Raw genomic sequence first — 13,550 nt, 5'->3', positions numbered from 1 at the left:
CGGTACTGTCTGAACAAGCTTTGTACCCATCAGATTTTTTGAGTTGTACGTTTACATTTAAACACTTGTACAATGTTGTAAATCTTGTGAAATAAAACCAGCAATGAGAGAGGATTTTTAGAGAAAGAGAGGCTTATGATAAAAGTCATTATTGATTATTCACCACAACACTGTACCATGAGTTTTGACACATGTGCATACTTTATGTACAAACTAAACACTGGAAATAAAGAAAAGAAGAAACCAGAGTTGCTGAAAACCACTGATATTCTATCATGATTACAGTAGAAACCCAAAGAATGCCATGCTTGTTTTGCTCATTACTTTGAACATCCTGGAATCGTTTGACATCCTTGGTTACAGAAATTATCGAAAATCAATTTTGCTACATGTACATAGAAATTATAATAGCTCATTTCATTGTTAGGAACATGAAAATCTAGGATTTTTTTATATCACATGTACATGTTTTAATTTCTGACATCAATCTTTTGGAATACTGATTTCCGACAAAATCTGCAAAGACAAATTTCAGACGTGACACAGCCCTACTTTGTATATATTTTATTCAGTTATTCATTTGAAAAAGTGAAAGACTGATCTATAGGTTGACAAATGAGTGGACTACTGACTGAAAATATTTTCAGAGGTATTTTAAAATACTTATGAAGCAGGCAATTTCAATTTCAAATTTTCATAGGAGGTACATGTACGTCAGAGAAGAATTGGTTATCTTCTTGATTTTGCACGGTTTCTATCTCTAGGAATTATAGCCGGAAAGAAATGAAGGAATAACCAGCAAGTTTTTCTGGTTACTGGCTTTAATATTAAACGATAGCCCATGTACATGTATTCATTCATATTAACAGAAATGTTAATTGTTATGAAAATGAATGTACATGTACAGTATGCTGGATGCACGCATTTTTCATTGCCATTTCACATGACACAGAAATATTAGAAGAAAAACAAAAAACGTGTATCATAGGAAATGAAACTAATGCATCCTGTACTTACTTGACGTAATATTCTTTTCCATTCTTATCACGAGCGCTCTCCCATCCATACGGGAGATCCCCAACCTGACACCAATTAGAACGAGGGGGAATCCAATGTGATGTTTCATTGTTGTGACTGGAAAATAAAGAAAACATTCATTACAACATGGTTACTTCATGAATGTATCTAGGCCTACTACATGTTAGTATGATGTATTCTATGTAAATTCTACACATTTGCACACATGTCTACATTGTTTACATTCTGTAAACCAATTTAAAAGTAGGTACTGCATAAAAGTATTCCATTTCAGAATTATTAAAATTGTTATCAAAGTTTAAAAAAAAACAGACATGTGTATCACCATATTAAAGAATAATAATTCTAAAATATATTATTCCTACAATTGATGTTCTATCATTCATCATTAATCAGTGGATTCAATGCCACAGAAGGGCAGTCAATCGCAATAATCCACTTAATATGTTTTAATACACAAACTCTTATTACAATACATAAAAAGGTACTTAATGTGGGTTTCTTGGTTTTATTACTCAAATATCCTGAACTGCTTCATTACTCTTGCATTTCTTATTAACTTTCGTGTGTGTAAACGAATGGATTTTCTAAACTGTAATTTCAGATACACGTACATGCATAAGTACTTGAAGTGGAGGTTAATTTAAATTGATGTTCGAATTGTCAACTCAGATAGAAATTACATGGATGAATCTGCTTTTTTAGATCATGAAAGTATACTTTCCGTTTTGTTTTGCCTATGTTTATTGAATTTTTATTAGAATATTAGAGCTCTACACCTATATGATTCTACTATGAATTAATGAATTACTAAACAACCTTCAAAATGCAATTTCAGGACTAAATTCATTATTTAAAGTTTACGCCTTGAAACAATTATGGGCCTAGCTAGGGACAGACATTTATAAATCACTTCACTGAAACAGAGCCTTTCCTTCAGTATATATGTACATTCTTTTCACTGAAAGAAAGCGAGAAAATAATGGAAAGAAAGGAAACATTTTGATTTCATAATTGTATCCCCCCCTCCCTCTAATATATATGGTCCCTCTTGTCACAAAAAAGACTTAATCTTGCTACTACCCTCCTACCCACCGAACTGACCTGAAAAATCAAGTTCAAAAGTTCAAAACCACAATATCCACACGGAATGTCATCAATTGAGATAAACATGTATCATTCATCTATCACTGATGTGATATTATCTACTTCACTCATCTCTGACAATTTCTAAACTTCTTCCCCCCCAAAATCATTTTCATTTGTTTAGTATGAAAGCTCAACAATGGCATCCCTTTTTGGTTGCGCTGATTTGAAGCCATTCTATTAGGAGTAAGAACTCATTCATTCAGTCTGAAATCAGGGATTCTTTTATCTGCCCCCTCCTAGTACATGTATGCACTGTCCTTTCCCATTTTTGTATTCATTCAAATGAAAGCACAATACACCCATTCAGTGATTTGAACTGAGGCTGGAACAATAGGTCCACCAAGTGGGGGCTTCTTGAATAGGGGGATTTGTAGTCTGCCCTTCCAGACACTATACCGCCAAATCTTTGGTATATAGGCCTACACAAACATGTATATTACCAATACTGCAGTTTGTACATGTACATGTATATGGAATAGAAAAGTGCTATTCCAGGAACTTATTAAAGCTTAAATTATTTCAAATGTTTGCTGAAATGAATTGAAGGTTAAATCAAGACGATTGAATGATATAAAGACGACTCAAAGATCTATTATCTTTTTAACAAGGGGGAGGGGGTGTACATTCACCAGCAGGCCTACATGTATATGTACACATACATTATTTAAGTTCATTTTTTAATTGTACTGTACAGTGTATCCTGCACTGCAGTTTGGGCACTGAAATCATGATGTTGCAGTGTGCAGCACTTCTCAAAGACAGGGACAAAATATACTAAGAAATGTGGATCTTGATTGCATGTGTGCCTCTCAAATGGAAACATAAACATGCAATATTATCCAAACCAAAATGAAATAGAGTGTATACTGCACATTTCAAAAAAAAAAATTCAGATGATATTAATTCATTATTTCATATTTTTTTAAGATCAATGATATTAATCTATTACATGTACTTCATTCTTTTTTAAATATCAATGCTATTAATTCATTATTCATTATTTCATATTTTTAGAATATCAATTTTAAATTTATTTATGATATACATGTTTATGTACTATGTCTACATTCAAATTTGTTCGTAGAACTAAGTTATTTTTACCTTGTTATTGATGATTTGTTTGAAATGTAACATTTTGCAATTCCGCTTTTGCCGCAAAGACCATTTTGAATTGAATTGAAAAGAAAAATTGAATTGAATGATATTAATTCATTATTTCATATTTTTGAAATATCAATCTTAAAAAAAAAACCTTCAATATTCAATAATTATACATACATGTACACACTATAGTGTAGAATAAAAAAGAAAATAGAAAAAAAATCACAGAACATGTAGTCATGTACACTGCACTCATAGAAATATTCAAACAAGTAAATAAAATCTAAATTTCTATCATTAACTACAGTGTAGCTATTGAATACTTACTTCAAATAGTAGAGACGACCATCTTGGTTGAGTTTACACTGCCACCCAACTTCAAGGGATTTGTTGAGACGGGTGAGGAAGTTATCTCTAGCACCATCAGGATCCATAACGAGCATCTAATCATCGGCCAAGATAAATAGTCATTTCAGTAAATATTATTTGTATGATGCATCCTCTTGCAATTGCAGCAAGTTTATTGATAAAAATCCTGAAATGCAAATTTATGCATTGCTTAGTTCACCATACGTGTACAAATCTGAATTATGCAAGTGCATTGCATTAATGGCTAATTTCTACGGGTAATCACTAGGGTACCAAAGATTTTCATCTGACGATTAAAGTATTGCTTTCTTCGGATGATGTCATGCACGGCAATAGCTGCGTTCCCTTGGGATTGAATCGTCAAGATATGCTGTCATCATTCATCGGTAATCACAGCCTTCTCCGCACATTGTTACATCTCTCTAATCAAACGCTCCACAGCACCCATTAGCTGAAGTGAGGAGAGAGAGAGAGAGCTCAGTTTAGTAGCAATGCACATCTCTCATCCCATCATAGCCAGGCTTGTCCCATCTCAAAACACAATCCTTTTCGAGCACAAATTGATGAAACACAAATTGCTGATCTCCAACGTGAGATGTAGATATTTCCGGTTTATGGAGCAATGCAACGTTTTATTGAGCACTCCGTGGCCTATTCATCTTTTAAAAAATCCTCATGCAATAGGAGATAAATTGGATACATGTAGGGTATTCCAGGCAGGTTGGGTACATACATGTACGTGCACTAAATATCAGACCTTTGCTTCCATATCGCTGAAATTCAAATAAACTTCTTGCGAGGATTCCAAGGATGAGAGGACAGCCCAATTTGAATAGAATCCGCTGGAAAGCGATGGGTGCCCGCACCGCCACAATTTAGCCTCCGTCAGCAGGGGTTATCTAAATTTGATTAAGAATCACTCTGAATGGGGTGATGGTATTGTAGTCTTACTCATGCTACAAATTCACTTGCCATCTCGAACTGGACACTGACCCGCACTAAACCTCATAAATTATGCTGATAAGTCCAGACTATGATTACATTTCCAATGGGCGTGGGTCAAGTTAAGTACAATATTCATAATTCTTGTAGTCGTTTCCTTTCCAACTTATTCCATTACAGACAGGAAGCAAAGTGGATGAACTGGGCATTAAGAGACACTTTTTTATCCTTTCCAGTGAATCAATTATATCTAACTGGTAGTACTTTGAAGACAGCAATCCGGATGTCCTTTTCTCCCTTTCTTTCAAATTGGATCTCATTCAATTATCTTCTGTTCTCCATGCAAGATCGTCCATTTTTTAGACCTGGACAAAAGAGTGAAATAAATTTCAATTATAAGTGCTGGGCGATTTTACAACATTATAAAAATCATGCGATTATAATAATTCAAGAATGGTTATATTGTGGCAACAAAATGATACGTGACCAAAATATTCATGATTACGAAAATTTAATCAGTATTTAATACTATTTCTTGACCAAAAATGCTAGCACTCTGTATTGGCTTATTAAAACCCACTCAGAACTTTGTATTCGGTATCCAAATGCCCGCTTTTCATGGACAAGCACCGATTATACTTGTGACATATTTCAAAAGAACATTTTCTCCTTCCATGCTCTCATCCATGACTCACTCATTTGCACACTGTACATGTCACACCCAAATCAATTCAATTCCCGGGGGGGGGGGGGGGGGGCACTTTACATTGACGAGTGGATACCATGCGCGACCAAAAAAACACGTAAAAAGGATGTCTTTTTCAAGATAGGGCACGTTACCTACGTAACGTGATAAGGGTGTCAAAACTCAAAATTATTGAAAAAAGGGTATCTATTTCGCTCGGAAAAATATAAGTGTTTAGGGTCAAATATGCGGGGATGATAAAACAAAATCAAAATGTTTTATAAAGGATGTCCTTTTTGTCCCAACACTACGTGTTTAGAGTCCGATTTGCGCGAGGTGTGGAAGGTGGGGCCGTACTAAACCAAAATAATGGTGTGTAAAGGTAAAACCGACGACCGACGGACCCGTGACATAACAATAAATATCGCTGTACTTGTTTAGGGGTTCATTTCAGGGAATACTTGCCAAGAGTATTGTTTTGTTTCCAATACTTGTTAAGGGGTGCATTTTTAGAATACCCGGTATGAAAAAACATCGCTGTACTTGTTTAGGGGCTCAATTCTGGGAATACTTGCCAATAGTATTTGTTTCCAATACTTGTTAAGGGTAGGGTTTCACACGCCAATACTTGTTAAGGGGTGCATTCTCAGAATATGGAAAATATGTGTTCAGGGTGCTTTTCAAGACCCCGTGTTCACGCATGGTATCCACTCGTCAATGGAAGTGGCCCCTCCGGGTTCAATTCACATTTATTTACATTCAATCTTCGATAAAAAGTATTTAAGGTACAGTAAATGCCAGTTGTTAAAAAGGAATCAAAATGAGTTCAAACAGAATCCAATAAAATGACCCTGGAAGAAAATGTGTAATTGATGAGAAATGAGCAAAATAGGCACAGAATTCCATCAAATGTCCCTAGTTTTCTAAGCAATAATGCACTGTCCCACATATGCTTTTCTGTGTTAGTGATTATTAGAATTATCGGTTTTGAGCTAAGACTTCATGATTACACAAAGATGCATGTAAGTTGACATTTTTTACCAGATCTACATGTGTGATACCGTATTATGGTGACATTTAAGTACCTTAATTTAAAAGACTTTCTCATGAAATAATTGTTTGCTGCAAAGCAACTGCAGTTCTTTCTTTCACCCAATTAAATTAAAAAAAAAAAAAGTGGAGTGCCTCTGGCAGTCTCATCTGCATTTATACACGATACAATATAGCAGCAGTGCTGACTTTGAAAACTACTATAAAATAATTATTCACAAAAAACACCATTCATATAATAAGATACGACGTTCATTGACAATAAATGACATTTGACCTTGATCATGTGACCAAAGGTCAGGGTTCCCAGCTTTTCAAGAAAACAAAAATCCCTTTTTTTTCCTTGATAAAGTTTTAAAATTCCCTTATAATTATTTAAATCCATTCCCAGTTTCGCATGTTTTTTTAAGTTGTTGCAGTGAATTACATGTATTTTCAGTATAAAAACAATGAATGTAAAACTAATTAGTAGTGTACCACCATAACCAGTCATCCAAATTGTTTTGATATATGCAACAAAATATAACAGAGTCTGACTGACTAACATGCTATTGACTTTTGGGGCTTTAAAAATTCCCTTATTTTTCCCTTATTTGAGGCATTTTTCCCTGATTTAAGGTAATTTTTTATATCAAATTCCCCGATTTTTCCCTGACTGGAAAAAAGAAAAATAATTTTCCCTGACTTCCCTGATGGGCTGGGAACCCTGAAAGATTTGTCAGTGATACTTGATTACCCCTATGCCCACAATTCATAAACTGATCCATAAACTTTTAAACTTATGACAGCAATTTAAGAATTACCTCCAACATGGCCAAAGTTCATTGACCCTAAATGACCTTTGACCTTGGTCATGTGACGTGAAACTCATGCAGGATGTTCAGTAATACTTTATTAACCTTATGTCCCAGTTTCATGAACTAGGTCCATTTATTTTCTAAGTTATGATGACATTTCAAAAACTTAACCTTAGGTTAAGATTTTGATGTTGATTCCCCCAACATGGTCTAAGTTCATTGACCCTAAATGACCTTTGATCTTGGTCATGTGACATGAAACTCAGGCAGGATGTTCAGTAATACTTGATTAACCTTATGGCCAAGTTTCATGAACTAGGTACATATACTTTCTAAGTTATGCTGTCATTTCAAAAAATTAACCTTCGGTTAAGATTTGGTGTTGACGCCGCCGCCGTCGGAAAAGCGGCGCCTATTAGTCTCACTCTGCTATGCAGATGAGACAAAAACCAGTGACTTACATGTACTTCGGCTGTCGCGTGTCGCGCAACTCCCACTTCCCTGGCCTGGTTTATCCGAACTTTATACATTAAACATATGGCCATTGAGTCCCTGCACAGATCGAGTTAGAACTTCGGTCTCTGTAATTGGTGAGTGGAGCCAATGGAGTTCAGCAGAACAACCAATATAACAAGAGACTGAAGCTTTTGGTCTATCGGGCCCCCTACCTGATAGTGATACTAACCTCGCAATACTGTGAGTCGAGTGACATAAGTTTGGGCTCAAGACTTTGTGCACTCACACGTATTGCGAGGTTAGTATGCTAAACCCGGGTACCCGGGTCCCGCCCGGAAGCCTCGGGTAGAAAAATCAATACTTGATACCCGAAAATTTCTTTCCAGTATAACGTATATCCATTTGATTTGTATTGCGTAGTGTAAGACATGATTGTAACTCATCACAAAAGTACACAAGTCTCATTTTGAATCTCACCAATTACCCTCGAAATATCCATAAATATACAAGTTTTTCAAGTGATGATGTGACTGAGATCGTTCGATCGTTGCCATGTTTCTTTTGCAGCTTGAGCCATATGAAGCGCCAGCCAACCACGTTCGTGTTACCCTTTTCAGTTCATCATAAAGGTTTGTCGCTAATCAGAATCGCAATGCATCATGGGATCGAAAAGGGGGCCGTTAGCTAGCTCTGCACGTGCGCAGAGCTAGCTAAAGGCCCCCTTTTCGATCCCATGATGCATTGCGGTTCTGATTAGTGATACGTTATAGTAACACGATCGTATTGGCTGGCGCATTCGACACTCCGAAACTACCTGGAATTCAATTGACTTTGTGCATGTAGCGATAGATTCTACAAACTCACGCATACGATGTAATATCGACACTACTTCATAAGATTTTGACGGAAAAGCAAGAAGTAATCAAAATTTGCTTACCTGTGTAGTATCGGTGAGAAAACAGATCCTCCGAGAATACCATCTTGTTTCCTATTGTTCTTCGCCAACGTTACGCAACGCACGCGTCTGTAACGTTGGCGAAGAACAATAGGAAACAAGATGGCGGCGTAAACATCGGGCAAGTCTCTTCCGTCTTTTCACAATATTTTTCTCATTTTTAAAATGAATTCTTGTTTAAAAATAACAACGAGAGCGTAGAAATGTCGGAAATGAAGTTTTATCCCATGTACATGATTTAGGGCTAGATCTTTTAGAAGGAAATTTCGGGGGTGAAAGTTTCAGGTTTTGGGGTCCTTCGTGTAGGTAAATGAGAAGAAAGACCTGGCTTCATTAAATAAGAGTAAGCCTACGTTAGTAAATGATTTTTACTCTCTAGAAGCCTCCTGGCTAGGTAGGAGAGAACTTTTCGTTTTTTTGAGGTTCCAGTCTGGGTATCGTATAGACCAAAAGCTTCAGTCTCTGTATTTTGGTTGTTCCGCTGAACTGCGTTGGCTCACTCACCAATAGTATAGACTGAAGAGCTTGGAGGCCCGTACGTACAGACAACGTATTAGCAGTAACGTTAGATCTAACATTCGGCGGAAACCCGATTTTCCGATCAATTTTTTGGTACATAAAATGTCACATTATGAAAAAGAAATCACATCCATATTTACGAAAAAATGTTTAAAATTCAGAGATAATGAGATATCGTACCTTAGACCGCAGTTACCGCTAATTCCTTTCAAATGATGATCGAAACATCGTCATCTTCGATCCTTTCATTGGTCAACGTAAGTTGCCATCTTTGATGACGTCATCATCCTTACAGACGTATTTACCAGTCGCTATATATCGCGATTTGTGCCGCTGCTTTGCGCTTGTAAAAAAGTTGTAGATGTGCGTGCGTTCGGAACTTGTCGCTCGCATTGATTGGCCAGGATATCGAAAATATTTTAATCGGAAAGCCTTGATAAAACTAACTGTTAAAAGCACAACTCGTTGACGGCTGCCATTTTTTCCTCTCCGGCAGAAAATTTAATAAATAAGGAATAACCCGGGGAATAACTCATCGGTAACGTATCTTTCCTAAAATTTTTGTACTAAAAACTGATGAAACTTCACTTGTAATTTTTTTCCAAATGACTTTCTAAAATTGATCGTCCGGACACACAACAAATGGGTACCGTACCATTAATACACACTCGTCACTCGCCGACGTCGACCATGTCGATCCACTAGTAGGCCACTCTCACTCCCCTCACACGTATTGCGAGGTTAGTATTAGCTATTACCGTATGGGTACTAGTATTCAACCCGGCATAATTCAAAGATTTTGACATATTCCCCAAAATATTTAGAAATAGGGAATTTATCTTAATTTCACACCTTTGTTATTTTCAGGGTAATCTGTTGTCGATATTTTCTTTGTCAATCTGTCGACTGTATGCGCGGAGGATCGAATTATGCGGCGATGGCCTTTTGCACTGAATGGTACTAGTATTCAACCTAGTGAGGATTGATAGCAAATCTCAAAAGGGTTTAGATTGCTAAATTAGATCTAGATCTATGTAAGTCTCTGGCTTTGATTAATTCCCTGTTTGATCTCATCTCAAATGGTCTAGTCCATAGTCGGATGGGACAAGGGCAGATTGAGAGACAGGGCCATCTTTCATCGCTAGGTTGAATACTATACTAGTGCCGACGGGTTGAATACTAGGCCCTAGTACCAAAATCCGTCGCCGTATAATTCGATCGCCCGCGCACACAGTCAACTGGTTAAATAAAAAAATAACGGAAAAAGAATAACCAGCATTTGCTCTTGGAAATAAGATGGGTCTGAAATTCAGGTAAATTCTATATTTCTATATATTTGAGGAAACTCTCCAAACGGGTTGAATACTAACCCAGAGAGCTCCGGCCCGCGTAGCGGGCCGGAGCCCAGACGCTCAGTGTGCAAACGGGCATTCAGGTGAGAGTACCGTGAAGTTTGGTCAAAATAATTTTGATAATAAATAATTAAAACAGAAATTAAGCACTTACCACGATTGTATGGATGATAGTCTAACGAGTGGCAGTTTCCTGACATCGAGGCACAGACTGGAACCTCAAAAAACGATCAGTTCTGTCGCGGTAGCTCTCCTCTTTCAGAATTCAACACAAAATGGCCGATCGAGACCGAGGCTAGTATAGCACTAGCGCATATAGACTTTGTCAAATTCGCGCATGCGCCCTACACCCTCTCGAACGGCCATTTTGCTATGAATTTTGAAAGAAGGAGAGCCACCGCGACAGAACTGATCGTTTTTTGAGGTTCCAGTCTGTGCCTCGATGTCAGGAAACTGCCACTCGTTAGACTATCATCCATACAATCGTGGTAAGTGCTTAATTTCTGTTTTAATTATTTATTATCAAAATTATTTTGACCAAACTTCACGGTACTCTCACCTGAATGCCCGTTTGCACACTGAGCGTCTGGGCTCCGGCCCGCGTACTAGTGCCCTTACGGTACTAGACCAAAAGCTTCAGTCTCTGTATTTTGGTTGTTCCGCTGAACTACGTTGGCTCCACTCACCATACATAGACTGAAGGGGATGGGGCCCCGTACCTACAGCCAACGTATAGTGAACTAGCGTTTTATAGATCGCGATTTAAAACTGTTTTTTAAGCAAAATTGAAAGTTTCATGGTTTCCATTATCAGGGAAATATAAATAACTTAAGTAATTGCATACCTTGGGCCGGAGTTATTGAAAAAAATCCTCTGGATGATTGAGAAATCTGTCATCTAAGACATTTTCACCTGACCTGACGGTTTTTCTTGCAAGTTGCCATCTTGAATGACGTCATTATCGTTATTAACTTAATGTCTCGAATCGATATATCGCGATTATAACTAGTAGTAGTACTAGTACTAGTATAGCTAGTATCGTTTATCTTCGGTTTCGTAATATCGAAAGCAATATCGATATCACATTCGTGATTGTTGACGTTCGTTTGTAAATATTTTATAGTTTGGCTGCCATTTTGACCATTTTTATCGTGTTCAACCCAATTAAACATCGGTAAAGTATATTTTTCATGCCTTTTTCATCTATATCGTTTAAAGTATTTCAACATCGAAATGTCAAGGTTTAAAAGTTTGTTGTTTAAACATCCTTAGATTGTAAATTCGATGTGTAACTGTAAAATTACATCAAACTTTGGACTGTGAATTGACAAAAGGGAGGGAATGAGAACACATGCGAGCCCACACGTACACCCTACCGTCGGTAAATGGGGATTACAGTAAAATGTCAGAAATTGTTGAATAAATCCCCAGAAACGACGGTTATTCCTGTCTATTACGGTACGTGCTCTCACTCTGCCTCTGGCACTCCCGGCAGCTCAGTGACACTCAGTCTCACTCTCATCAGCTCGATACTCCGAGACTTACCTTGGATTATTGGAGATATCATGACATCAGATTCCCATGCAAAATTACCAAACATAAATATCAATCATCCTGGTTGAGGAACGGGAGAAATAGATAAAATAATGTTGACAAACATCTGCCAGGCCGGGCGTATGGCTTCCCTTCACCATCGATACGCGAACTGCTGCACTGCTAATTGCTTTCTTAATTGAAACGAAAGAGGGCGCTCTTAAAAATGCAGAATTTCGGGAGCTTCAATATACGTGAACGCAGAAGTGGATAAAATTAATATCCCTCAAAATAAGATAGTAGCTGGTTTTCGCCCAGCGTCGTACGACGTAGAACGTAAGGGTCGTGTGCAAAAATTGCCAACTTCCATGGAAACAGAGGCCCAAGCGATCTTGAGCTCAAATCACGGACGGTTCTTCCGCAAATTAGCGGGCGTCCGCATTAGAACGTAGGATTTGTCAACAGCCGTCAACAGCCAATCAGATCGCTTGTAGAGTGAGCAAGCTGAGCCGATGTAAACATTCGCCCATCGCGTGCATATGCACATGTTGTACTCTACTCTGACTACACTGCACTGATAGCTGAAAGCTTCAAAACGATCCGGCCGCGATCAGCGATTTGCGAAACTGCTTACAAGCGAGAGTTGAGCGCGACGGACGCACGAACCAAGAGATCGTTCTACGTCGTTGATAGCGTCGTACGACGCTGGGCGAAAACACATTATTATCTCTGTGCCGGCCTCTGTGATACAGAAACATCATCTTCCGATCCCGAAGAGTTGCACATCACGGGGGGGGGGGGGGGGGGGAGTCTCAGCTCATACTCAGAGGTGGGGGGATTACTGTCGAAGTTCCAAAAAGAAGAAGAAGATCGAAGAAGAATTAGATTCCTCCCTACACCATCCCTCTACAGTACCAAAAATGTGCACTGTGCAAAAGTGTGTTTAAAGGGAAAGTCCCCCCTGACAAAAAGTTTATTGTAAAAATAGCAGAGAAAAATAATAAATTATATTGCCGAAGTTTTGAGATAAATCCATCAAAGAATTAAAAAGTGATAAGAATTTTAATTATTTAATTTGTGACGTCATAAAATGCGAGCAGCATTCCTACATAGCAAATTGTAAAAAATCAATGAAATGTCATTTTCATGTGTGAACTAATCAGCTCCCCTTTAAAACATTTCTGTTCATTTTATGCAATTAGGTGGGCGGTTCCCCCCCCCCCCCCCCCCCCTCCAAGAACGGAAGGGAAATGAATTATTTTTACTTGTAAAATCCGCCTGCACCATCTTCAGGCGAAATGAGATGTGCGTCGACTTTCCCCAAATGCTGTTGTAAGTAGATTGATGACAGGGAAAAAAAATAATAATTCACGGAATGCTTTTGCCAGCAGCTGTACATAGGCAGACCCACCCAAAACAACAACGAGAGCAACAAAATGAAAAAAAAAATTCCATCACAATTCTAACTCTGCACCATATTACAAAGTCTGTCTCCGTCTTGCAAAGATTTGCGATTAATCCGATCAACCACAAAGGAAGCCAGCAACATAATTGAGCATGCTTGGTCAAAATGTTGTCTAAATATGATTTTTATTCATACATTC

At 37.8% G+C, this 13,550-nt stretch overlaps 1 protein-coding gene across 1 annotated transcript in view; it reads right to left on the bottom strand.

Moving 5' to 3' along the window:
* The window catches only part of LOC129261306 (uncharacterized), a 72,441-nt gene extending 59,919 nt beyond the window's left edge, over nucleotides 1–12,522 (bottom strand). Inside the window, exons 1-3 of the mRNA XM_064099176.1 lie at nucleotides 11,959–12,522; nucleotides 3,616–4,964; nucleotides 1,018–1,134 (exon numbers count right to left, since the gene is read on the bottom strand). Of these exons, the coding sequence (XP_063955246.1) occupies nucleotides 1,018–1,134; nucleotides 3,616–3,731 (233 nt within the window). The 5' untranslated portion in view covers nucleotides 3,732–4,964; nucleotides 11,959–12,522. The remainder of the gene's footprint in view (nucleotides 1–1,017; nucleotides 1,135–3,615; nucleotides 4,965–11,958) is intronic.
* Between the last annotated feature and the right edge of the window lie 1,028 nt (nucleotides 12,523–13,550).

Source organism: Lytechinus pictus, chromosome 5 (assembly GCF_037042905.1).
Source record: "Lytechinus pictus isolate F3 Inbred chromosome 5, Lp3.0, whole genome shotgun sequence".
Taxonomy (NCBI): Eukaryota; Metazoa; Echinodermata; class Echinoidea; order Temnopleuroida; family Toxopneustidae; genus Lytechinus; species Lytechinus pictus.
The sequence above is the reverse complement of the archived record's forward strand: the minus strand, read 5'-3'. Positions and strand labels throughout refer to the sequence as shown.